Here is a 26,409-nt window from a genome sequence, read left to right as displayed (position 1 = left end):
AGTAAAAAGCAACCTGACTCCAAAGGCTGTATCCAAATATGATGCAACTTTTGAAAGTGGAAGGAAAAAAATCTAAGTTGTAGAATGCTGGGTACTTAGCACCCAATTTATGAGCTTAAAAATTAGCACCCCAAGTAATGACAGCGGGGCGCACTGAACGTGTGTGCAGTGACGCACGCAGGCGCACGACAGCCCACTGTGCACACAGGAAGCAAAGTGCTCACAGGCGACAGGCTGATGACCTTCAGGTGTGAGAAAGGAAGGCGATGGCACAGTTGCTAGGTCTATTTCTGCACTGTCTCCGCTTCAGATAATCTGAGTTCAGCGTGCACTGTCGGTGTAACGTCAAGAGGAGAGAGATATGAGAAGTAAGCAGACAGGTACAGAGCCTGGGGCCACTGCAGCTCCTGGCGTTAGTGAGTGTCCCGCAGCTTCTTACTGGGCTTTTCTTTTGGTTGAAGAGGCAATGAATGATGGGGGAAGAGAAGTTGAAAAGTGAAAAGATTCTTAGAAAGTTCTAAAATATGCTTAGGCCATGGGAAATCAAATTATTAATTAACAAAATGATGGAAAAAGAGAAAAAGGACACCTAAGTAACCAACCATAACCTCGAAAGAGGAATAAATTCAAAACTAAAGACAAAAAAAACCAAACACTTTTATGCTCAGTTCCTGTAACAACTTTGCCATGAAAGTCACTACATGTTTGGATGCACAGCTGATTTATATCCTTTTACATGCCCAGATGACTTTCATTTATGTGAGACTGCTTCTAAATTATTACACGACTCTTCCTTACATGCCGTTTTAAAAATTGAACATAAAGAAAACCTGTAAAAACGTAAGGGACTGGGCAATTTTACCACTACAATGCTGACTTTTAATGTTCAATACCCATCGTTTAGCAGGTTAATGACAGATTACAATTAAAAAGAAGCAATAAGATACATTGATAGCCAACACACAGTTTGCAATTTACAGTTGTGGATAAACCGGTTATTAAATTTAAAACTCATGAAATTCAACAACCTAATGGCTAATGGTCACTGACAAATTAAATTCTTGCTTCACTTTTGAAATATAAATCATATATTTTTTAATTGTTGCTTAACTTAAAGTGACCATCACTTTCTAAGAATGGAGGACATCTCAGGAGGTGCTTAATAAGAAGCCCAGGAAAAATCTGTGTTGCACAAGGACACTGACTCAAAGACGTTAGCAAACAAGAAATCTCTGAACAGTATACCTGTATCAGCTTCATGTTCTTTATTCTCATCTGTAAGAGGGTTGTCGTGAAGCTTTAAATAGATCTCTATAGCAATTCTTGCTGCCTTGAAGTAAAATGGATGTTGTCGAAGTACATCTTCGAGTTTTAATAAGTCCACATATGATCTAAGGGTAATCTTCCTCATACAGTATGTATGAAAGTCAAACTGGTCATCAGTGATTTCTATGAAATGCTAATAAAATTACCTTTTATTATATTGAAGGATAGCAATGTCAAAAAAAATACTACAAAAATCAAAGCATCAGAATTACTTATTTTCGTGGCATAAAAAAATTAGTGAAATATAAAATTATAGTCATAAAATAAATAAAATTATATGATTTGACATAAATGCTTTGTATATAAATAAGCAAATTAACTGGCCATCACCTAGCATAGTATATGGAATATAGCAGGCACTAAATTACAAAAAGGAAAGACAATGCTTTAAGTATATACATTACAGGCCTCCCTGGTGGCACAAGGGGTTAAATATCTAAGTTCAGTCCCAGTCAGGGAACTAATAACCAACAAGGCACAGCAGACCTCTCCTGACTTGCCCACTGCTCCCTTAGCTGTGTCTATCAGTCTCTGTACCTGTTAAGTTCCCACTGTCTCTGGTGAATCCTCTGACCACCACCTTACACCCCTGGCCTATACCCTAGTTTGTGGATGCATAATTAAATCTTTTAAAAATAATGTATATATATTCCTTTCTTAATCTTACTTAAAGGTATGGTAATATAAAAAACATAGTTAATATACATAACGAGGACACACCTGAATCCCATGTAACGAAACTAATGAAATGCTGGTATGTGGGACAGTTATCAACTAGCAAGTAATTCAAGCCAACTAAAAATATAATTAAGCTCTGGGGTTCTTGATAACAGGTCAAATGTGAAATTCTATTAAGTTTTTTTTTCTGTGAAAAAACATAAAAAGTAAACAAACCACCAGTGCTGAAATGAATCAAAGTAAAGAGGCCTAAGGAAATACTGAACTTGTCAGAAAATGTGGGATTCCACAGGGTACAGAAATACTGCGGCCTTTCAAACTGGTATCTATAAATACATCAAGGGGATATGGCATCAGGATTCAACCCCACAATGAACAGTTCTCTGGGATAACTTAGTGAGCTTCTGCATGTGAAACAGCAGCACCACTTGGAAGGAAACAATTTAAAAAAGTCAAACATGGGGCCCTCCCTGGGGGCGCAGCAGATTACAGCACAGCACTGAGAAGCTAAAGCCATGCCCGCATGAGTTCGATCCCCGCCTGACCCGGAGATGACCACAGGGCGCGGCAGACCTCTCCTGACCCGCCCGACGCTCCCCTCAGCAGTGGGCTTCATCCATCTGCCTGTTCTGCTCCCCACTCTGTCTCTGGTGAAGCCTCTCACCGCCCCTGCACCTCTGGCCTGTACCCCAGCTCTGTATGAACAAATAAATAAATATAAAAAAAAAAGTCAAATATAACCAAGATAAAACTCATTGCACACAATACTTACTCTCTCAATCTCATGACACTTCTTAAGTGCTTCTCCGAATTTACTCATGGCCCTGTACGCCTGGGCGCACTCTGTCTGGAACCACATGCACTGCATTTCGTTCAGGTTCTCCACGGCTGATGTTCCTTCCTAGATGAAAATCGCACACATGTTCAAGACATTTCTCCCAAACTGCTCCAACATAGGAATTATGTAGGAAAGGACAAATCATCAAATGATTTAAATTCTTTTAAAATCATTTTCTACTTTTTTACCCTGTCTCAGAGTAAGAGGGAAGAGTTAATATAAAATTAAAATACTCCTTTGTGAACGTTCTTTTTATTATTTATACTTTGTAAATAATCAAAAAATCAACACAACTGGAGCTAAAAATTAACATAAAAAGCATAGAGGATACTCCAGATCAGTCTAAAAATTTCATCTGAACACACTAATATAAATCAATGTTGAAGTTCAGTGTACAATCATCCAAAAAAGAAAAAAGAAAATCATCTGAAAAAAGCTTTATGCTCATACTTGATTCAATTGTTTCCTCATCTAGTGAGTATTTTGCTGTTAAAAATATTAGAAACGGGCTCTCCCTGGTGGCGCAACGGGTTAAAGCACCACTTTATGAAGTTCACTGAGGCTGCCAGGAAGGTGACCCACCTGGCGCAGCAGACCTCTCCTGACCCACCCTCTGCTCCCCTCAATAGTGTACTTCAGTGGATCTGCCTCTTCTGCTCCCCACTGTCTCTGGTGAGTCCTCTCACCCACCACACCTCTGGCCTGTACCCAGTTCTGTAAGCATAAATAAAATCTTTTAAAAAAGAAAAGAAACACTGAAAAGCAAGAGGGTATATCCATATGAACAGGCTTAGTCCTCTATAACAACACTAGCTATACAAACCCTTGTAAACTTTGAACACATTTCTTCAGCCTCTTTGATCAGATTGGCTTTCAGCATGTACTTTGCACACTTGGAGTTGATAAATCTGTCTGCTGTGTCCAAGGCCTGGGCTTCATCCATCCACCTTGCAGCTTCTTTAATGTTCCCAGCATGCTTACAGGATACAAAAGCAAAATAAACTGTCAATGTGATCACTGTATTACACAGGTAATTAGTTACCTGTTGATTAATAACTGAAATCAAAAAGACAAGGTGTTCTTCTGAATCCTAAGACCCTAAGTAAGGTAGATACATCTACCCTGCCACCATCAACATTTGATACCTTTCTAGTCATGCAGAATGTAGGTTCTGTGATAGTAAAGATTTGTTTTAAGAAATTTTATCTTCTCCCTAAAATGTCCCTACCTACAATAGCACTTGACACATACCGAACACTCAAAAATAATGACTGAATCAAAGAAAATAACGACATCTTCCAGTCAACACCATGTAATTCAACACAGAAGTCACAAATGGGAAACAGATGTTCAAGTTGAAGCTCCAAAGGGAGCGCAACGGCCTCACCATCATCCTCCTGTCTGGCCTGCTCAGCAGCCACAAAGTAGGGAGCATAACTGGCCATGAACATGAAAGGTGCTTTTCAAATATGAAAATCACTGCATCTTGGTAAATAACATATTGGTTTCTACCTTCCCCACAAACCATTTATTACTAGACTATTTGTATTAACAGAGTAAAGCCAACTTTAATCTAAGACAATCTTGGAACATCTGACTGGAGAGTCTCAAGCTGGGCTCAAGCTGAAATTGAGGAGGAAAAAGAAACAGTGTGTAAAATTCCTAACATAATCTTCCCTTTCATTTCATTAGGGTTTCTGGAAACTGATACAAACATCATACTCAAATGTTAATAGAAACAAACATTACCCAGCACTCGGTCACTGTTGATTATGTCAATGCCTCACAGGCACAGGTGTGAACAGGGGCGAACACACCCTGTGAGTAACCACAGGTTTGTCTACAGGTGGTCAGACAGTTGATGAAATCAGCCGCCCCACCATAAGCCTACAAGTAATGGGACACTCCAATTTCAGGGAAACAAAAGCAAAAAAATCAACAAACAGGACAAAAAGCCTTTTGTACTGTGAAAAAGACCAGCACTAACACAAAAAAGCAACATGTAGACTGGGAAAAGATAGTCACACATCACACATCCAGCAAGGGACTCATTTCCAAAATATATAAAGAATTCACAGAGCCCCCTCCCCTGGGGGGTGGGGGGGGAGGAAATCAACCAAATCAAATAAACTGACCAAAGACCCCTAAACACTTCCCAGAGGGACACTGAGGTGGCCTACAGGCACATGCAAACAGCTCTTCACACTGTAGAAAAAATGCAAATCAAAACAATGAGGCGTCACCTCAGTCCTGTGAGAGTGGCCTGTATCAAAAACACCAGAAACAAAAGCTGGTAAGGATATGGAGAAAAAGGAACACGTGCCGAGTGGAGAGGATGTAAGCTGTGCAGGCTCTACGGAAAACAGTGTGTGGATACCTCAGAGAACTAAAAAGGAAAACTTTGCAGCACTCAGCAATACCACTGCCACACGTTACCCAAAGAACAGGAAAGCACTAACAGGAAGAGCTGCCCACACCTGTTCACAGCAGCATCAAAGACAATGGCCAAGCCGGGAACAAACCTAAATGCCCAAGACAGACTCGAACTGTGGCAGACACAGAACACTGCTAAAATGACGAACGGCCTTTTAGTACAAAACAGATGGGTCTGGAACAAATTACACTAAGTGGCACATGTCAGAAAGTTAAAGACAGTTATTGGATGGTTTCACTCATTGGTGGAATATAAACCGCCAAAGAAAAACTGGCAAAGCACAGCAAAAATAATTCTTAAAACACTGTGAAAACTATACTGGTTACCAGAGGAAGGATGGGGGTGGAGGGCAGGGAGACATGGGAGGAAAGCTGGTGACTGCTGGCACTAGTTTTCTTGGACGGTGAGTTAACTATGTGCAAATAAAGGTGTAAAGCTGTACTCCCCAAATTACAGTACATAAATCTCTCAATAAAGTTGGAGAGAAAACAAGCTACTGCTATACTTGCTATTCCATGGTTCATGAACTATCAGAAAATGCCATTTTGCACTTCACTAAGAATAGAAATATAGAAAAAATTGTGTCTTATTACTTTGTAAGAAAAAAGGAAAAGACTTTTACCTTATAGATTTTGGCTTTCACAAGAAAGAGCTCTATCAGCGTGGGGGTGCTCTCAATGGCAGCATTTATGTACTCCAAAGCAATAGATGGCTGGCCAATTCTGTCATAATGCTGTGCCAAGTAGTACTGGACCCAAAGTAATGTGGTTGGTGGCTCCTCTTTTCCATCATCTTTTGAAAGTAGGGGAGGGAAAGGAAAGAAACCAAGATTAGTTGTTATGTATATAAAGAGAACACCTAACTCAAAAGGGCTCTTTATTAATAAGGAAAGTAGTTCAAGAGAGGCTGAGACCTTTGTTATCTAGCTATAAAGCTACCGTACAATTTATAAGATGTACAATGATCAAATTTTCTTGTATCATTACAACCTCTATCACAGTGCCTTGCATTTTATAAGAATTTCATAGAATAAATCAGGCAAGTGAGATCACAGCTCCAACTAACTGCCGAACAAACTGAAGGAATGGGGAAAGAGAAGCTGTACTTAGACTATGAGAGCATTTGATCAGGATGACATTTATGAAGGAGAGGCCTGAGGTACAGAAGATCAACCTCCCAGTAAGATGAGGTTTAAAAGAAAAGGGGAGCTGCCCCCTCAATTTTCTTGACTGGGTTTCTAGATAATGTCCTAAATCATGCATACATATAATGTGATCAATTAGAAATTCTTAACATATTTAATTTTATGCTGAATATGCAAATTCAAGTGGGACAAAATTTAAGCTGAATAAATACCATACCAAAAAAGATAAATAAAAACGGCCACTCTATATTTCAGTTCATAATTTATTACACTCACAGCAAAATGTTTAAGGACACAACTCACACATTAAAAAACAATTTTTTTTAATACAAATTTCTGAACTCTGGTATCTGCTTTTAAAGGAAGCAGATGGTGTTCATCCTCTGTTCACTATCCTAGTGAAAGGAGGCTGGCTCAGCGGACAACGACAGGGGTGGAGCTCACCAACCCCTGACCTGACAGACTCAGCAGAAGTGCTGCATATTCTTGGGCGTGGCACTGAATCTCTTCCACACTTGTAAATTATGTAGGACAATGCTAATAACTAAAGGAACATCATGAAGATTCACCGGTAAAAGCATGGTAATGCCTTCTAACACTATTCACATAATCTGAGACCTGGAAATGACAACCAACCCAACAGCAAGCAGTGCCCTGGGCCCTACACTGGCCCCTGCAGGAATCAGGCTCCTTCCGGGCTGGCTGGAGCCGCAGACAAGATGCCCAGGAAAACCCTGTCGGCAGAACTGCGGGGGAGCTGTCAACCGAAACACAGTGACTAAATTACCAAGTATATTTATACCATGAACTTACAGTGCCCTAAAAACATGCTGGCTATCTTATCCTTGAAGAGTGCTACTAGATCAAGCCATTATTTTGAAAACAGATAAAGAACAACCACCAAAGAAAGAAGACATAGGGAAGGAAGAACAGCATTCGTCCTGCTTTCCGATATGCGAGCTGAAACACTGCATGGAACAGACCAAGGACAGCTTCAGGAGAGTAAGGGAATGGACCCCTTCTCGGAAAGCCACTAATAGAGAAACAACACTACGACTCCTGATGGAAGACGCCACCGCAGGTACACTGCTCACCCACCGGTACGTGAGCAGAGCAAAGCAGACAGAAAGCACCTTCTGGACCTGGTCGAGCCCTTCGCCAGGCCCACCCTAGGAAGCCCTGTGCCCAGCAGGGCATGAGCTGCACGTGGGCGCTGGGCGGCGCACGCAGCACCCACTGCAACCAAAGAACTGAACCTTAACTTTCAAAACGCTACGTTAGCCAGCTCATGCTTTTCTCGGTGGACAGCACAGCCTTACAGCCAACCACCAATCTATGAAAATCTCTGCGGCCAGAACTCCGTGGGGGGCAGGGAGGAAGGGGGAGTGGGGACTAGGGGTGCTGTCAGTATCCAGAGACGAAAGGAAACGAACTGGCTTTAACAGTGTGTCCCAGGAAGAGGAGACGGAGGGAGAAACTCTAGGTTAAAAGACACCAGCTGCTCTAGAAGTATGCACTTCACCTTGCTCTCCAAAGGTAACTTCCAAAACAAAGTGACATTTCTAAGAGCGGGAAATGAATGCAAATGTGCACCTTTTTCTGTATTTACGAGGTATCAACAGTCAGGTGTGCTGAGGAATGATGATTATGATCTTTAGAATACTGAAGTGCCCCCGGATAAAATGATGTGACATTTGGGATATGCATGAGAATAACTTCAGCACTTACCATTGGGGTTAAATAACCGGCAGCTTTTCAGAGAGGTTTCATAACCTACTACCAGCTCTTCTATGATGGACACCTAGGATACAAGCATACAGACACACTTACATTAACAAAGCACAAAAGTTACAACTAACATGTAAATGGTGCTACCTAATATAAAAGGGCTAAATAAACATTATGCACACCCTGTACCGATGGATAAAGATTTAAATGTAACTAAACCAGACACTTTTTCAGGTGTGTACTAGAGCAAAGCATCTTAAAAAAGAAAAGAAAAGAAAATCACCGGCAACTTTTTTCCCTGCTAGGAAATAAAGCATCAAGCTGAATTAGAAGGAAAAAAGATGGGGAGAGGGAGGTGACCTTGTGGGTGGTATTTTTATTTCAATTCTCATAAGCAGCCCCCACTGAAAACATCTGCTCTTCGGGAGTCAAGGATTAAACGCTCTGTGAAAAGAGAAATGACCCAAGTAGATGACAGCATCAACCACCCATTTCTGTCTGAGGCAAGCTCTCACATGCTGGAAACTCCCAATCACAGGTGGGTTTCTGAGATCTCTGCCCCGTTATCTGTCTCCTGAATCATGACCACACTGCTTGTTCCAGGTTTCCTAAGAGATCTGTGAGTGTTTTTAACTTATTGATTCCTTTTTTTGCTTAATCCATCTATAATGAATCTGTCACAACAAAAACCTCCTAAATGACCTCAACAACGCAGCAGACTAACGCTGCCAGCTCTCTCTCTCTCTCTCTCCATCACCTCAAAAAAGTGTGGGCACTGAACGGTCACAACCAGGTTATTTCAGGGACTCGTGTTGTTCTGCTCCCACAATTTGAGCTACATGCTCACTAAGAATTTTGTTTCTGCAAACGTCTGGGAGCAGCTGCATTCATTATCATCACTGTGGAATTTAATGCAATAGCATAGATGTGTAAGACATGAGAACAAACAACTGTTTCTGTAGGTTGAACACTGGGGAAACTTGAAGATAAATTAGTTTTTAATTAAAGGGGGAAATTATAAAAATATATAGAATTCTACTCCAGACTGCTTCACAAGCATCAAATTCGTTCTCTACCCAAACTGGATTAACACAATTTTATGAATATGACTTCTGCAATAAATAAAAAGAGAAAGTCATCAATAAAGCCCATACTTTACTTTGGGCCTCTCAAAAAAACTGATGAACAGGGCTCTCCTGGTGACACGTGGGTTAAAGCGCAGCACTATGAAACCTTCCGCAGCCACTGCAGCAGGAGTTCAATCTCCAGCCAGGAGCTGACCCACAGGCCGCGGCAAACCCCTCTTGTCTCCCGGCTGCTCCCCTCAGCACTGTGTTCCAGTCCATCTGCCTTTCTGCTCCCCACTCTGTGTCTGGTGAATCCATTCACACAACCCTGACCTCTGGCCTGTACCCCAGAAAGTAAATCATCAAGTTACTTAGCTAACGAGAGAAGAGGATGAAAAAGAGCGGAGACAAGCAGAAAAATTTATGCTGCAAGCCAGGAGCTGAGGCCTGACTCTCGGAAAGTGCACATTGTGACAGGCGGTGAGGCTATGGTTTCACAGGCTGAGGGGAGAAATAAGTTAAAACAAAATGCGGTTTACTTTACCTTTTCTTTATCTTTGTATAACGACCTCAAGGTATTGAAGACTGGTGGGCAACCTTTGCTGAAATTCATCCTTAGGAACTTATCCAAACATTCTTTAAACTTCTCACCTTGGAATAAAAAAATCCTGTCGGCTTACATTTACCCAAGTGACTCTTAATAAACACTTCAATTAATCTGCATACTAGGTACTGAAAAAGGAAGGGGGGCCTCCGTTGGTGGTTCAGGATTAAAGACACAAGCTATCAAAGCTGGCAGCAGCCACCGCAGCACGGGCTCCATCCCCCTCCAGGAAGTGACCCAAGGGCGAAGCAGACCTCTCCTGTCTTCCCACTGCTCCCCTCAGCAGTGCATTTCAGTGAATCCGCCTGTTCTGCTCCCCTGTTCTGCTCCCCACCACGTCTCTGGTGAGTCCTCTCACCGCCTGCCCCCACACCGCTGGCCTGTGCCCCAGTTCTGATAAGCATAAATAATTCTTTTTAAAACAAAAAGATAGGGCCCTCCCTGGTGGCGCAGTGGGTTAAAGCACAGCACTAAGACTTCTGCATGAGTTCGATCCCCCGCCTGCCCCAGAGGTGACCACATGGCCAGTAGACCTCTCCTGACCCGCCCGCTGCTCCCCTTAGCAGTGTACTTCCTCGATCTGCCTGTTCTGCTCCTCACTCTGTCTCGGGTGAATCCTCTCACTCTCCACATCTCTGGCCTGTACCCCAGTTCCATATGAATAAATAAAAATTTTTAAAAATAAAATAAATAAATAAAGCCAAGGATAGAGACCAAACCCTAGCGCCACCTCAGCTCCTTGGCAATCCCGCACTCACCAGACAGAAAGTTTAATGGCAGTCTTCTTGGCACCAATCCCCTGGGGTATTTAGTCCAGGCTTCTTCATAAATTTTTAGTCGCTCTAACATATTAGCTGCAGGCAACAGTAACTCCTTTTAATATGAAGTTATAAGTTGTACATTTTTTCTAGCAAATTACAAAGTTCTCAGTCTATAAAAATTATATTACATGTAGAATTTAAGATGGAAGAAATGTTTGTAATCACCCAAATATATCAATAAGTTTCAAAACATTTCCTTCTCTGTGCTCATGTTTAAGTATCTTTAATCACATACAATACGTAATTTTTCTTTATCCTGTTCTGCTTTAGGAAGACTGAAAATCTGTGATTTCCATTCCTTTCATTCTGAGAAAACACTGACGCTATTTCTATATACTGCGTCTTCACTCTTCCCTTTAGCCTCCCTGTGATTGGTTCTGGAGCTTCTAGATCTATCCCGTGTTCCATTTCTCTACATTTCCTTTATATTTTCTTTTATTCTCAGTTGAGAGCGCCCCTCAGTTGAACCACTTTGCAAATGTTCCTCACTGTGGCCTCTCTCTTACTTAGTCTCTTTTAATACAGTTTTTTATGTCAGCAAGTTGGCTTTTCCTGCCTCACATTATCTGCTCAGTTTTCTTATTTCATGGCCACAAATTCCTCCCTTCATCCTAAGACTCCTCCACCATCTCCACGCTCCCTCTAGCCAGCGCTGCTGCTGCTCTGCTACATCCCTGCAGCCCCCACTTACTGTCTGTGGATCCTGGTGGCCCACAGCAGCCTTGAGGCAAGTACCCCTCCTCCAGTCAGCCTGCTGCTGAGCTCCCTATCTGCAGGCAGTCTCTGGGCCTCTCTTCACAAGTGGGTCCCATTCCCGGGAGAGGGTGCTGAGTTGCTTGCTAGGACCCAGCTGGCCACAGGAGTCCTGCTTGCTTCTTTCCATCAGGAGTCATCTCCATTTCTTCAGGGGAATTTTCCCCTTTCATGTTTTTATGTTACTGTGCATGTGTGAATCTTTTAAATTGTTTCTAAAATACTTTTTGTAACCATTTCTAAGAATTAATAGTAGTAAGAGGTTTCAGAAAACGCTCTTTCATAGTAAATGGGAGTTTGCATAGTTTTGTATTCATATTCTGAAGCAATTCTTAACCACTATTTTTCCAGTTATGCTTTTCAGTGAGCTATTAAAATCAACAAAGAAAGCAATCAACATCTAGAAAGTGCTAAAATACTATTACCTGGCTTCAGTGCCTTTTCCAAGCCTTTGTAATAGGCCCAGTTTTCAGGATTCCTCTCCTGTAATCCTCTATAAACATCAGCTGCATCTTCCAAACGACATAATTGCAACAGAAGTTCCCCTGATAAAAACAAATGAACTTAACTAAATTCTTCCAAGTGTAACTTTAATTTTTCCTCAGTTTCTCTTAAGATCTGCTCGATGTTGGGAAGGAGGAGTTCTGGCGACCTCCCAAGTTTCCAACTCCCTTCAACAAAACTGTTATATCAGGTTACTTTACAGTTCCTCAATTTTTTTAAAGAAATTGTCTAGGATATTTTTGAAGTTGAAGTTATTTGGAAATGCCACCCTCTTCACAGCCTTAATCCACTCAGTTACTTGTCTAACTCCAGGTCATTTCCCCAAATTCACTGAGCATGCTCACACCAAGCCATCACCCAGCGACTACTGCTAGCACCACAGAGCATTTCAACGTGCAAATTATTGGCGCTAATCCAGCACCCTAACCTTGGGGCCCTGAATGAGCTAGGAAACAGAGCCCGACGTGGCAGCCCAGTCATGGCTCCACCCCAGACTGCCCCTTTCTACCTTCCAACCACCAAGCTGGCATCTTGCTTGATGCTCGGTGGTCTTGACTTTCTTATCTCATTAATTCTACTCTTCAAAGTGGGAAAAAAAACATTCTCTTTTCTACAGACCTTTCCACACATACAGGCCGTCTGCTACTGCATGGTCAATCCCAAGCCTGAACGACATTAGCAGCCTCCAATACCAAAAGCCACCTTGAAGCCTGGCTCCCTCGTTTACCGGTTTTAAGGCCTGGACCACTTCAATTGTGTCTGCTCCATTTACTGTCCAAGAAGCAGCAAACCTCTTGAGATGAATGGACAGAGGCACTGATTTCACCAGAAATACAGGAGCTCACATTTAGTCTCAAACACAGCTTGAGGTCTTTTTCCTTGTTCTTAAATGGTTTCCATTCTACCAAAGGTGTTTTCAAATCATGACTTCATCCCTGGACCTGTTGCTCTCATCAGATAATAAACGCTTACTGAGTACTTGCTGTGCGCCAGTAATCTAAGTGTTTCACCTGACTATCTAACGCAGTTGTCAAAATTCTATGGTAGGTCACTATTGCTCCATTTTAAAGCAGACAGAACTTAAGTGAATGTGTTGGGGGTTAACTGGAGGTTAACTGGAGGAGTCAGGATTTGAGCCCAAGTAATTTGGTTAAAACAGCCCATATGCTCAAAGTCTAATCAGTGGTTCTCAACTGAAGTTCCTTTAGCCACCAAGGGACATTTGGCAAAATCTGGACACATTTTAAGGTTCCACAGTGAAAAAGAGGTGCTAATGGGATCTGCTGCATAGAAGCTAAACACACTGCTGAACAGTCTGCAACACACTGGAGATTTCTGTACCCAATAATGTTAACAGTGCCAAAGCTGACAGCCTGCTCTTTGCCAACCCAAAGCCTACTCCAACATGCAACTTTTCTCCCCAACCCCACACCATTCCTCATTTAATTCCATTAATTTTCTCCAAATTTTTCTTTATGTAAAGAACTGGCATGAGTAAAAATTAGCGATGGAACTTTGTCAACGGCCACTCACCCTATCTAGAAGTTCTCTAAATTTATGTTTGATCAACTCATCCTCTCCACCAACTCACCATGCAACAAATTCCAAAGATGGAAATTCCGAAGATAGAGTCTACTCTTGGTTTCCTCCTATTCTCTTTATATATCCATCCTGTCCCCAATATTTGACTTAGGCAATCAATACATATTTTGTGGAATGAACCAAAGGTCCTGTTTCCTAGTTCACTTAGAAACAGAAGCAACTAGAAGAGAACAGCCCAAACCTCAGTACACATCACACCTGCTTGCCACACACTGCCATCTCCCTGTTAGTATGAATATGCTGTTTATGTCCTTAGCTCAAATTAATCCTTCAACGTAGGCCCTAGATCAATCCATCCCGTCTCAACTGCATCATTCTCTGGTGAGCAGAAGCATGTGCTGACAAGTACCTTCCTTTCATCCTGTGTACCATCCCCCACCGCTGCCACCACCCAGTCTGTATCTGCATACTGTTTTCATTCTTCTACTTCCAGTTGCATTTAAAGCTACTTGATTCCTTTGAGCTTTTACCCCCCTACTTGCACATGATCAAAGTGCTTTTTACAAGATCACCTAAGACCTCCAAATTGCTAACACCCACTGGCCAGTGCTCAGGCCCCATCTAAATGAACACACCTGCCATTCTTCCTCATCAATCAAGTAATCAAAGGATCAAGTGAAATAAGGTACTGGAGAGCACTGTCAAAAATTGTTGCGTATTTTCATAAACAAACTGAAGCCTCAGGCTTTCCCCATGTCACACAGCTTTAAGTAAGTAGCCAATGAGGAACCCTGGACTGGTATTTTTCCAATCTTGACCTTTCCACTGTATCAGAAATCTCTTCATAACTAACTGACTCCTAAGCAATGACTACTGAGCTCCAGGACCTTTGGTTGGAGTTTCCTGCCTTTCAGCATTTACCTCCACTGTTACTGCAACTGGCAAACAATGGGTCTCTCCACTGCACACACACGCAGCAACACTTCTCTAGTTCTGAATCTCAATACTAGAGGAACCAAAGGCATTTATGAAAACCAGCAAACTTCAATTTCTTGTACTAGCAAGGGCAAAAAATATATTTAAAATAGTAATTCTTGGGCTCTCCCTGGTGGCGCAGCGGGTTAAAGCACAGCACTGAGAAGCTAAAGCCACTTCCGCATGAGTTCGATCCCCGCCTGCCCCGAGGAGATCCACATGGCGGGGCAGACCTCTCCTGGCCCGCCCGCTGCTCCCCTCAGCAGTGTACTTCGTCGATCTGCCTGTTCTGCTCCCCACTCTGTCTCTGGTGAATCCTCTCACCCACCTCTTCTATGGCCTGTACCCCAGTTCTGTATGAATGAATGAATGAATGAATAGTAATTCTTGGGGCCTCCCCACTGGCGCAAGGGGTTGAGTCACAGCACTATAAAGCTGTCCGCAGCCACTGAGGTGCAGTGCAATCCCAGCCAGGGAGTGACCCATGTGGCACAGCGGAGCTCTATCTCCCCCTGCTCCCTTCAGCAGTGTGCTGCAGAGGGTCTGTTCTGCTCCCACTCCGTCTCTTGATGAATCCTCTCATCCCCTGCCTCCCCAGTCCTGCACCTCTGGCCTACACCCCAGCTCCTGTATGAATAAATAAATTTTAAAAAATAAAAACAGTAATTCTTAGAAAGTATTTGTATTTTCATATTTTTAATTTTTCTTTCACTTGCCATAATCATTCCTTAACCTTAAGAATTATAACTCTTTTTTCTCAGCTTTCTAATTAATGGCAACACTGAAGAACCTTATTTAGAGATATAAGCCTTCTATCACAATTCACACATATGAACCCAAAGCTCTGACTTCAAGCCGTTTTCTTTCTATGTCCAGAGAGACACTGATATAACTATAAAATGTCCTTTATGTACTTCAGTAAACTCAGGTTTACCATTACATGTTACTATGATAAAGAAGCTAACAAGCAGTTTCTAAGGTATTGAGTCTTCTTACTTAGAAAATTAACTGCTCCACTGCTGTGATTAAACCCTGTATTTTCTGAACAAATGTACTTTAAAGAAAGTAATTTACTGAGTCACTTCATTCAATGGTTTTTATTATTTACAATTATTTTTGTCAATAACATTCATTGTTTAAATAATTTTCCAAATCATTCAAAGTGCATGAATTAGAAATAGATTTTCTGTCTTCAAAAACTTGCAGAATATGCAACCATCAGCAGCAACTAGACTTCAGACTTGCTCTTTGGCACAGCTACATAATACAGTAAATGACATTCTTAAAAAACATAAAAATACCTTTGGTTTCTTCTACAGCAAGTTTATCACAAATCTGCTTTTCATAGGTACAAAGATGTTCCAGGGCTTCTCTATAGAGACCTGCTTCCCGAAGAACTTGATTTTGATACAAAAGTAGTTCACTATATTCATAATCCACTTTATCAGGCGATGTCTATATAGGGATATAAGGAATACTAATAATAATATTTGGTTTCATATTAGAAATTGTTTTATATACTCAAAATACCTACAAGAGGTTAGAGGACAATAGCTAATTGATGAAACTTTAAAAAAAAAAACCAAGTATCCGTTTAGGGAGCAACTATTAAACACTGACAATAACAATTAAATCCACTAAATAAAACTCCCATAAATCCTTACATACAGCAAATAGAAAGGAGAGGAAAAGTGCCTAATGGTAGAATATTAAATAATAAATCTAGAAGGAATTCATGAATCACTATTTTGCAACTATCACAGAAATAACTAATTCAGGCAAGAATCATAATCAGTGATACCAAAATGAGTGGTAAAAACTTGATAAGGAAACAGGCTACTCATAAAGTCTCAAGTTGCTTATTAAAAACAAAGACATAACAAGTTCACAGTGAAGACACCTGACAGGCCTCACTTTCCCAGATAATCAATAGGTCCTGCTTCAGCTGCAGACCTCAGAGCCTCATCTCTGCTCCTATCAATTGGGAAACTCAGAACTTTGTTTTGGTGATTTCCTGCCAAAAAATGTACAATACTAATACTGAGAAATAACAAATATGAACTGACATTCCACAAAAACACTGCCCCTAACCTCTTAAAAAATGTAGTCATGAAACACAAAGAAAGTTTTTGAAATTGCTTCAAATTAAAAGAGTCAAAGAAAATGAGAAGTAAATGCAAGGTATGATTCTAAATTGAATCCTGAAGTGAAAAAATGCCACTCAAAAAGATAAAACTAGCACAATTAGTAAGTTTTGAATATGGCCTATGAGTGGGAAAATAATCTGTCAATATTTAAACTCCTAATGCATGATAATCCATACATTACTGTCTGTAAAGATGGTAGATAGAGTCATTCTCATGCCATACACAGAAGCATTTTGAGTAAGAGTATGATGTCTTCCTTCCAAATAGTCTGGGAACAAAATCAGGAGTAGATGATGTCAAACAGATGTGTAAAATATTAGCAACTAGTGAGTGTGTGTGGATTCCCATAGTCCTTTTCACCATTCTTCATAAAGCCTATAGCTACTCTGTACATCTGAAACTATTTCAAAATAAAGTGATCTGGTAATCTTTTTCATTATTCTTAGAATCAGATTAATTACCTGCTGTGTTTTCCTAAATTCTTCTAAAATCTTTGCTGCCATCTCATAATCTTCTAATAAATGGTAGGCAATAGCATAGCCGATCCATGATGCTCTCTGTGCAGGCCGAAGCTGGAGTAACTGATACCTCGTTTCCTTTAAGGGGGGAGGAAGCAAAGCTTTTTTTCTTAGTCTTACAGTTAAAGCAAATTTTCCCTTAAAAGACATATTTAGGGCCCTCCCTGGTGGTGCAGTGGGTTAAAGCACAGCACAAAGAAGCTTAAGCCACTTCCGCATGAGTTCGATCCCCGCCTGCCCCGGAGGTGACCACATGGCGCGGCAGACCTCTCCTGGCCCACCACCCGCTGCTCCCCTCAGCAGTGTACTTCGTCGATCTGCCTGTTCTGTACACCACTCTGTCTATGGTGAATCCTCTCACCCACTTCATCTATGGCCTGTACCCCAGTTCTGTACAAATAAATAAATCTTTAAAAAAAAGATCATATTTATTCCCAACACTGAGGAATATGCAGCACAGTGTTTAGAACAGTAATAGTAAAAGTTACGAACAGACATGTCTGTAAAGAGACAGAAATGAAACCTCCAAGATAACTGTTCAAACTTAAAAAAAAAAAAAAAAGACTTATTTTATTTATTTATACATACAAGAACTGGGTTACAGGCCAGAGGTACAGGTGAGAGGATTCATCAGAGACAGAGGTGGGGAGCAAAACAGGCAGAGTGACCAAAATGCACTGCTGAGGGAAGCAGCAGGTGAGACAGGGGAAGTCTGCTGTGCCGTGTGGGTCACTCCCTGGCAGAGGACTGAACTCGTGCCACAGTGGCTGGCCACAGCTTACTGGACTGAGAATTAAACCCTGTGTGCCACCAGGAAGGCCCCTGTTTAAGATCATTTTAAAAACATTTTTGTGTGTGTGTAGCTACTAACTCTAACAAAAGAGACACAATGGAAAAGAGAGTACAAAGGGAAAAAAATTATTCAGAATGTATTTAAAAACTGCAGTGAGAACAAGTTCGATTCCCAGCCAAGCAGGGAGGTGACCCACATGGCACAGCAGACCTGTCCTGTCTCCCCGCTGCTCCCTTTAGCAGTGTACTTCTTCAGTCTGCCTGTTCTGCTTCCCACTCCTGTCTCTGGTGAATCCTATTACCACAACCCCACACCTCTGGCCTGTACCCCAGCTCCTGTCTGCATAAGTAAATAAACCTTTAAAAAAAATTCTAACTGCAGAAAGTGCCCAACCACTCAGTTAACATCTACAGAGAGCAATCCTGTGGGCAGCACGTGTATAAGATAAAACGGGTCTACAGAGATCCAAGAAATAAAACATAGGTGCAAGGAGACTATCACTCTCAATGCATTAAGAAGTCAAACAAAAAACTGTGTTTCCCTGTAAAATGTGAGAAGGTACTGTTCACATGCTAGCAATAGGAACTTTGAATATAAATGATAATTTTCACTGAATTAACTCTAGTCTACATATACTCCAAATCTCCTTTACAGTAAAATCATTTTTTTAACCTATTTTTAAAATTAAAATAGTTTATTTTTACATCATTTTGTGCCTTTTTCCATCTCCGCTGTCATCTCCGTGGGCTTCCCATCACCAAACCCACCCGTGTACCATCATCATAGTCCACTGCACTTCCCCCTCCATTTCCAATTTTTAATGCCATTCCCACTCTACCCCCATAAAATGTCTCTGGTATATATAGTTGTTCATTATTATTATAAAGTTAACTTATTTTTTAAAACTGATTACTCAGTTTTAAAATCACCATTGGAAGGAAGAGATAAGATTCAGTTGGGAAGAGGAGATAAGAATTTAATTTTTTATAATAAAAGGTTTTACTATAAAGAAGTATTCAAAAAAGTTTTAAATAGCTCAACACTGGTTTCCCCATAGAGTAAAAAAGCTTCATTTTACTTACCCTATAACCTTCAAGATCTCTCATTTGAATCTGTAGTAAGGAAAGGTCCCTTAAGATTTGAAGATTGTCTTTATCCCATTTTAGCGCATTTCTGTAACACTTAATAGCTTCATCATATTTCTTGTCAGACCTCTGAAGAAGGCCATAAACATGCCAACCTACACAATGCTGTTAAGGACACAACCAAGAAGCCAAGAAATAATATTCCAGTAATTCACAGGAAACTTGGAGAACTATAGCTTTACAGAACTAAAGGCTTTTGTTAAAAAGGGGAATCATATAAAGATAGAAGGCATTTTAACATACAGTGGAAAACAGCATATCTTTTTGAGCCAGAGAAAATTAGGTCTTGCCAGCCGGATTAGATCTGTGACCTTGAGCATGTTATTTACTCTAATTAAGTTCCCTCAGTTATAAAGCATAAATAGTCTGTCTATACAGCAAAACATAATGGGTTTGGTGCTTAGGTAGAATACCATGTATAAAAGGCTTACTGGCTGGCAGAAAATGAATGCTAGGAATGACCTTAATTATTAAAAAGAAAAAGAGTAATCTGTAACATATAATTAAATCACATAAATTTTCCTTTCTCTAGCTAGACAAAAGTGCAAAGCTTTAAAAAATAAATTGCATCTTAAATGGTAACATTCAATTCACTTGACAAATTATTAAAATTTCCTAAGTCAGAATTGTGTAAATGACCAAAATGGACAGTCTCCTGCATTCGAAATCTGTGTAAAGGACACAAAGCACATAAGCACAATTGTAGTAAGTCATACGGAAACAAGTAAGTAACTGATCCCCAACATACGTGAAGTCCTTCTGTGTGAGCTCCTGACTGCAAGAGCACCCAGCTTCCACCTTCAGCCTCTCTACTCTTCTTTCCTGCCACAGAAACTTTTCTAAAACACACATAATCAAAAGAGAAAAATTTTCCCATTCCAAAAACTTGTAATTCTCTTCTACATCAGGTTCAAACTTTTCAATTTACTGACTTTTATGCCAGGGATCCACATGACAGTCAGTAAAACCTAGATGGTCTAGGACCATGTGTACTTGAGAATACATCTAATACAAATTTTACTGGGAAGTTATCTCTATTTAATATAATTGTTTAAAATGAATGACAAAGTGCAACCTCACAAAACCTTTTCAATTGCCTGGAGTGTGACTGTAAAAGTCTAACATAAGACACACCGTCCTTCACAAGTGACCCCACTACCTATCTTCCCAAACCTCCTTATCTTCACCACCAGAGCCCTGCAACTTAAAGACCTGCTCACCTCTCTCGAGCCCGGGAGCCAACCCACCTGTCCCCACTTCCTACAGTGGCAGTAAAAGCTTACTACTCTCTGTTGGACATCGATGAAGCTGGGCAACCTTTCTTCTTCAACAAGTGACCACACTGTCTGGACTGTGTGACCTCCACCGGCACCGGAGCCAGAGAAGAAGGCTGAAGGCCCTCACAGAAGACTTGTTTTTGTTTTATTACGCTGAAATATAATTGCCCTTTAACATTATATTAGTTTCAGGTGTACAATTGGATGGAGATCTGTGTACACTGCAGAAAGGTCACCACAATAAATCTAGTTAACATTCATCCTACACACAAGTTGCCAAAAAGTTTTTTTTTTTTTTTGGTGAGAACTTTTAAGGTCTACTGTTGGCAACTTTCAAATACACAGTCCTGTGTTAGCCAGAGCTGCTATGCAATGCACAACTTCCCCAGGATTCATTTGTAACTGGGATGTGTGCTTTATGCTCCGTTTCCCAGGCTCCCTCTGGCATTTGAGTAAAGTCAGACCACCTCTGCCTGTGTGGCTATTTCACTCAGCATGATGCACTCATGGTCCACACGCTGTCACAAGCAGCAGGCTTGGTGTACGACTGAGTTACCTGTGAGTCTGCGGGCGCACGCACATTTTCTCTACCCAGTCATCGGCCCAGACGCTGAGCTGGCTCTGTGCCTTAGCGCCTATAGATAACGGCTGCAATGAACCTGGAGGTGCACAGACCTTTCCAGTAAGTGCTTCTACCTCCTTGACATGAATACCCAGAGGTGGGAGTACAGGACCACATGTGGTTTTCTTTTTGAATTTTTTGAAGCTAATCCACACGGAATTCTGCAGTGGCCACGCCCGTTTACATCCCCATGAGCAGTACACAGGGCTGCAACAGCCTTTGAACTGCCTCTAAACTCCACCCCCCCCCCCCAAAAAAATTCCCAGGACTGTATTGTTACTAAAAATTTACTGAGTTTGAGAACAAAATCCAGCCTTGTCTCACTATGCCAGGAGCTTGGTAACACTTCAAAGTGTGCTTTTTCAGCGCTTAAAATTGCTTTAGTCCACAAAACAGATAAAGAAATATTTGTTTACAAACTAGCTAAATAAATAAACCACTTTTTTTTTTCCTGTTTTCTAAAGGCATTTGTACTTGCTCCTCTCCCTCACAATTCCTGAATAAAGTAACATTTATCTGGTATAGCTGTACCTAGCATTTTCAGGCACTATGTTAAGAATCTTAGTATCTCATCATTAGCTCTTCACGCCCCCACAATGAAGTAGATATGATTACTGTCTTTGTACAAATGAGATAACTAAGCCCTAAAAGCACCGTGAGGCAGAACAGTACTGGGAATTCAAACCGAGGGATGCATAAGCCAAAACCTGGGCTCTCAATCAGCACTATGTTGCTTCTCTAACGGTCTTTATTGTATATAAAAATGTTCCCCAGGCCCTCCCTGGTGGCGCAGCGGGTTAAAGCACTGCACTACAAAGCTTAAGCCACTTCAGCATGAGTTCGATTCCCGCCTGCCCTGGAGGAGTCCACATGGCGAGGCAGACCTTTCCTGACCCGCCCGCTGCTCCCCTCAGCAGTGTACTTCGTCAATCTGCCTGTTGCTCCCCACTCTGTCTCTGGTGAATCCTCTCACCCTCCGCATCTCTGGCCTGTACCCCAGTTCTGTATGAATAAATAAATAAAATCTTTAAAAAAATGTTTCCTGAATGAAGTTGCTGTTACCAATTTAAGAATCATCTTTGGCATTACAAGGTTAGAAGAACTTAACACATCTGACACTCATTACAGCCTTAGCTTGAGAACCCCAAACATAAAACTAACACATCTCTCAAAAAGGATACACACATGACTCTTCAAGTCATTCCTCAATCCTCTACGAACCAATTCATAGGCTTCTTCCTTTTTTCCCAAACAGTTCAATGTTAATCCTTTCATAGCCAAGGTTTCTATTAAAAAAGAAAAGGTAAAAGAAATTAAACATCTGAAAAAATAAACAAAAACTATAATCATAATCTCAAAAGCAAAGGTCTTATAATTTTAAGTATTTAAAAATTTAAAGGAGATATGCCTCCCGGCTGGTGCAAGGGGTGAAGTCTCAGCACTATGAAGCTATAGGCAACTGGGGCCAGGGCGTGACCCCCAGGGTGCAGCAGCCCTCTCCTGTCTCCCCGCTGCTCCCCTCAGCAGTGGGTTTCAGCAGATCTGCCTGCTCTCCGGCTGGGGCTCTGGTGAACCCTCTCACCCCCACCCCCACCTCTGGCCTACACCCCAGCTCTTGTTCTCATAAATAAATAAATCTTAAAAAACAAAACTGAAAAGAAGATTACTGGGACATTTTCCAAACTTGTGCAGAATTAAAATATTAAAAAAACTGACAAACCGTAAAAAGACACATTTCTATACTCTAGGCCTAGAATTTCTTTTTTGTAAAGATGAAAAGCACAAAAATGCACACCAATTTGACTGGAAAGTGCATCTAGTAACTTATACGCCAACAAGACGCAACGCCTCTTACTGCTCTTGAGCGGATTCCACGGCGGAGCTTATACAGTAACACCTTTGAAGTATGGAGACATTATACTGAAAAGACTGTTTCTGTGAACCCAAGTTACATCAAGATTACATTTACCAGTCAATGACTAACAGACAGACATAAATCTCTACATTTCTGGTTTTCAAACTTTTTAAATAAAAATTCAGCTACTACTGAATATAAATTAGAAGTTATCGGAAATGTATCATTTGATCAATGCAATCAACAGACTGACATCGTTGCACAAACTAGTACGTTTTCAGAAAAGGAAAAATAATTCTACTCTATACTTAGAAAAATAAAGAACTCATAATTTTATCTGCCTTCTAAAAGTAAACCTTAGAACTTACAGAAGAATTAAAGCTAAAACACTTTGAGGTATTATCCTCAAAGTCAGCATTAACTGGAAAATCCACATAAAGAAGTAGAAGGGGAAAAGGGTCAAACCCATGTCTAAGTTTGTTCATGTGCAATTTTAAAGGGAAAGAGGACAAACAACTTGTGTGCCAAGCAGGCCGACCAGCGAGCTACTACAGAAAACATCTTTCTTGTCAAAGAGGTAAAAATCTATTTCTTACATGTTTACCCGTCACTTTTAAGTGTCTTAATGAATTTCATCCAGGGTTCCCATTAAGTGTAAAGCAAACCATCACCTTAAGTACTGTTAAAAAAATAAAATTATTTATGACACTCATACGCAGCTCTGCTAAAATGGAGACACCACCACACTTTAGAAAGAATGGAATCTGGTGCTGTGCTGCACGAACTTGATCATGACTACCTTGCCAAGAGAAAGGGACTGGTGGGTATACCTCAGAAACTGATAGGGAACTACCTAATATCCAGCTGGCCAGCAAAAGAAGTTCATTTGAGTAAGGAAAGAGGGAGCGGTAGCTCTAGATACTTCACTCCCGCGGCTTTCCACACCCAAGGGCCCAGCGCTGGAGCGTGGCTGCCAGGTCCCATACTGCAGCCCCAAGGGGATGTGCACCAGCTCCGGTCAGCCAGCTCCGGTCAGCCATGCATCCTGCCTGGCTGGTCAGACCTCTGAGGGCTGCTTTACCTTTCCTCTTCTCAGGAGTAGCTACACACTCTGCCCTTGCTTTACAGACATTTCACCATCTGAGCTTCTGTCCTCACCTAGGCAAAAGCTACATTACAAAACATCACAATATAAAAATATCGCAAATATGAACTGACACATGAAACAAGATACAATGTTAAATAGAAAGCTGGTTCATGAGCAAAGGACCAAGCTTTTAATGAATAAGCTCATTGTAAAGAATAAAATGACTTCAGCTAAACCAAAGTTCTACAGCAAATGTTCTTGTAACATCTTAAGTAAACGTATTTATTAAAATCAGCACATTGGTCCTATTAGGTTGCCCTGCTAATACAGTCAACACAGGAGTAAGTCATGACTCAAGTACAATGTGTTGCTGCTTTAATAATTCAAAATACTATAGTAAGCATCTTTTCAAGAATCAAGAATAAGAGTAAGAACTCAAATCAGTAAGGACAGACAAGTAAGTGTATGGTAAGTTTCACTTACCTCCATGCTCTGCAAATTTGGGATTAGAGAGGATTTGCTTACAGAATTTCAATCCATTTCTATATTGTTTATGTTCATAACATCTCTGTGAAAACAAAAATGAAAATTTTATGTTTAGGAAGAAATGCAATCAATTTGAAATTCAATGCGAAATTCTGGACTCTGTTAAAGGCAACAACAACAAAAACCATACTGGCCTAACTCCCACTGAATGTCAGTAAGTGTATGTGTACATAATAGGCACACAAAGCATGTGCTATGTAACATGATGTATTTCAACTGACTCATCTATCTAGTTCAAATTTAAAAAGTAAAATAAACAGAACATAAATATACGAAAAATAAAATCATGAGCACCACCAAAGGTTTAATATATGTTAGAGAAATAAACCTGACAAAAAGTAAAGATACAGAAACTATTTTAAAAGAACCAATTTTTTTACTAAAGGAAAGCCTCTGGGGGCCTCCCTGTGGCACATTAAACAGTGCTATCAAGCCATGGGCAGCCACTGCAGCATGAGTTCGATCCCTAACCAGGGAGCTGACTTACATGGTGCAGCAGACTTCTCCTGTCTCTCCAGCTGCTCCTCTCAGCAGTATATTTCAGCAGTTCTGCCTGTTCTGCTCTCCTCTTTCTCTCTGGTGAATCCTCTTACCCACCACCACCTCAACAACTCTGGCCTATACCACTATTCTTGCATGCATAAGTAAATAAATCTTAAAAAAAAAAAACTAGAAAGTCCAAGTAGGAAAACATCAGCCATAACCAGGAATAAGAGATGATGGAATTATAAAATGATAATATAAAAAAGCAGCTATTACAAATATGCTCAAGAATTTAAAGAAAAACATGAAGAGAAATGGAGAAAAAGAAACAAACAGTACCTCTAAAGACAAAATACAACACCCAAAATGAGAAAAATCATGAGATTAAAACAGATTATGGCAGCCCTCCCTGGTGGCGCAGGAGTTAAAATGCAGCACTATGAAGCTGTCCACTGCCACTGCAGTACCAGTTCAATCCCCTGCTAGGAACGTGCAGGGGAAGAGAAAATTCACCAGAGACAGAATGGGAGCAGAACAGGCAGATTAACAGAAAACACACCGATGAGGGGAGCAGCGGGTGGGTCAATAGAGGTCTGCAGCATCCTGTGGGTCACTCCCTGCCTTTCACATTCTAACATTTTAATGACAATATTTATATCCAAAATTATATAGATCTGTATACTACCCACTATCCTATAACTGTGAACCTCTACAAATATAATTCAGGTTAATATATAAAAACCCAAAAACTTTATCTTATAATATTTCAACTTAAATTATCCAGGATTCTAATGTTGGTGTTTTTTGGTCTTACTAGATACGTCTTTCATCATTTACAGCACTACGGTTTTCAACTGAATGTCACACTAACGTTTCACTTGATCTTCATGACATTCCTAGAGTCCAAGCAGACAGTTCCATCTTTGCTGCACAGCAAGATTCAGAATGCAGCTGCCACCAGTCACAGGAAGTAGCCTATTGAGCGGTGAGGTTGCGACTATAAGCCAGACCCTCTGAGCCCCGGCTTGGAATTCTTTCCAATTTTATTAGCCTAAGTGTTATTAGAAGTCAGAGTTTTGATCCCTTAGCAGATCTTCTAACCAACATATTGAAATGTTCAACTTTTTCTTATTAATTTAGACAATAAAAATGCTAAAAATGGGCCCTCCCTGGTGGTGCAGTGGGTTAAAGCACAGCACTAAGAAGCTAAAGCCACTACCGCATGAGTTCGGATCCCACCTGCCCTGGAGGAGATCCACAGGCACGGCAGACCTCTCCTGGCCCGCCCACTGCTCCCCTCAGCAGTGTGCTTCGTCGATCTGCCTGTTCTGCTCCCTTCTCTGTCTCTGGTGAATCCTCTCACCCTCCACATCTCTGGCCTGTACCCTCAGTTCCTTATGAATAAATAAATAAATCTTTTTTAAAAAATGCTAAAAATAGGGTGAGAAAAATGAGCACACCCACAAAATTATGGACTGAAAAATCCCCTCCAAAAAAATAGCTCACCAAGTCAAAGTCCAAA

The 26,409-nt window shown here is 40.9% G+C and overlaps 1 protein-coding gene across 1 annotated transcript in view; it reads right to left on the bottom strand.

Annotated features, from left to right (window-relative positions):
• NAA15 (N(alpha)-acetyltransferase 15, NatA auxiliary subunit) overlaps positions 1-24,421 on the bottom strand; it is a 38,001-nt gene extending 13,580 nt beyond the window's left edge. The window contains exons 1-13 of the mRNA XM_004685289.2: positions 24,342-24,421; positions 22,098-22,202; positions 18,955-19,112; positions 17,023-17,157; positions 15,716-15,869; positions 11,819-11,938; positions 10,578-10,673; positions 9,760-9,866; positions 8,149-8,221; positions 5,899-6,068; positions 3,666-3,818; positions 2,777-2,905; positions 1,246-1,459 (exon numbers count right to left, since the gene is read on the bottom strand). Of these exons, the coding sequence (XP_004685346.1) occupies positions 1,246-1,459; positions 2,777-2,905; positions 3,666-3,818; positions 5,899-6,068; positions 8,149-8,221; positions 9,760-9,866; positions 10,578-10,673; positions 11,819-11,938; positions 15,716-15,869; positions 17,023-17,157; positions 18,955-19,112; positions 22,098-22,191 (1,603 nt within the window). The 5' untranslated portion in view covers positions 22,192-22,202; positions 24,342-24,421. The remainder of the gene's footprint in view (positions 1-1,245; positions 1,460-2,776; positions 2,906-3,665; positions 3,819-5,898; positions 6,069-8,148; positions 8,222-9,759; positions 9,867-10,577; positions 10,674-11,818; positions 11,939-15,715; positions 15,870-17,022; positions 17,158-18,954; positions 19,113-22,097; positions 22,203-24,341) is intronic.
• Positions 24,422-26,409: the final 1,988 nt, after the last annotated feature.

Source organism: Condylura cristata, unplaced genomic scaffold (genome assembly GCF_000260355.1).
Source record: "Condylura cristata isolate star-nosed mole 26May11 unplaced genomic scaffold, ConCri1.0 scaffold00018, whole genome shotgun sequence".
Lineage (NCBI taxonomy): Eukaryota > Metazoa > Chordata > Mammalia > Eulipotyphla > Talpidae > Condylura > Condylura cristata.
This window is presented reverse-complemented; position numbering and strand designations above follow the sequence as displayed.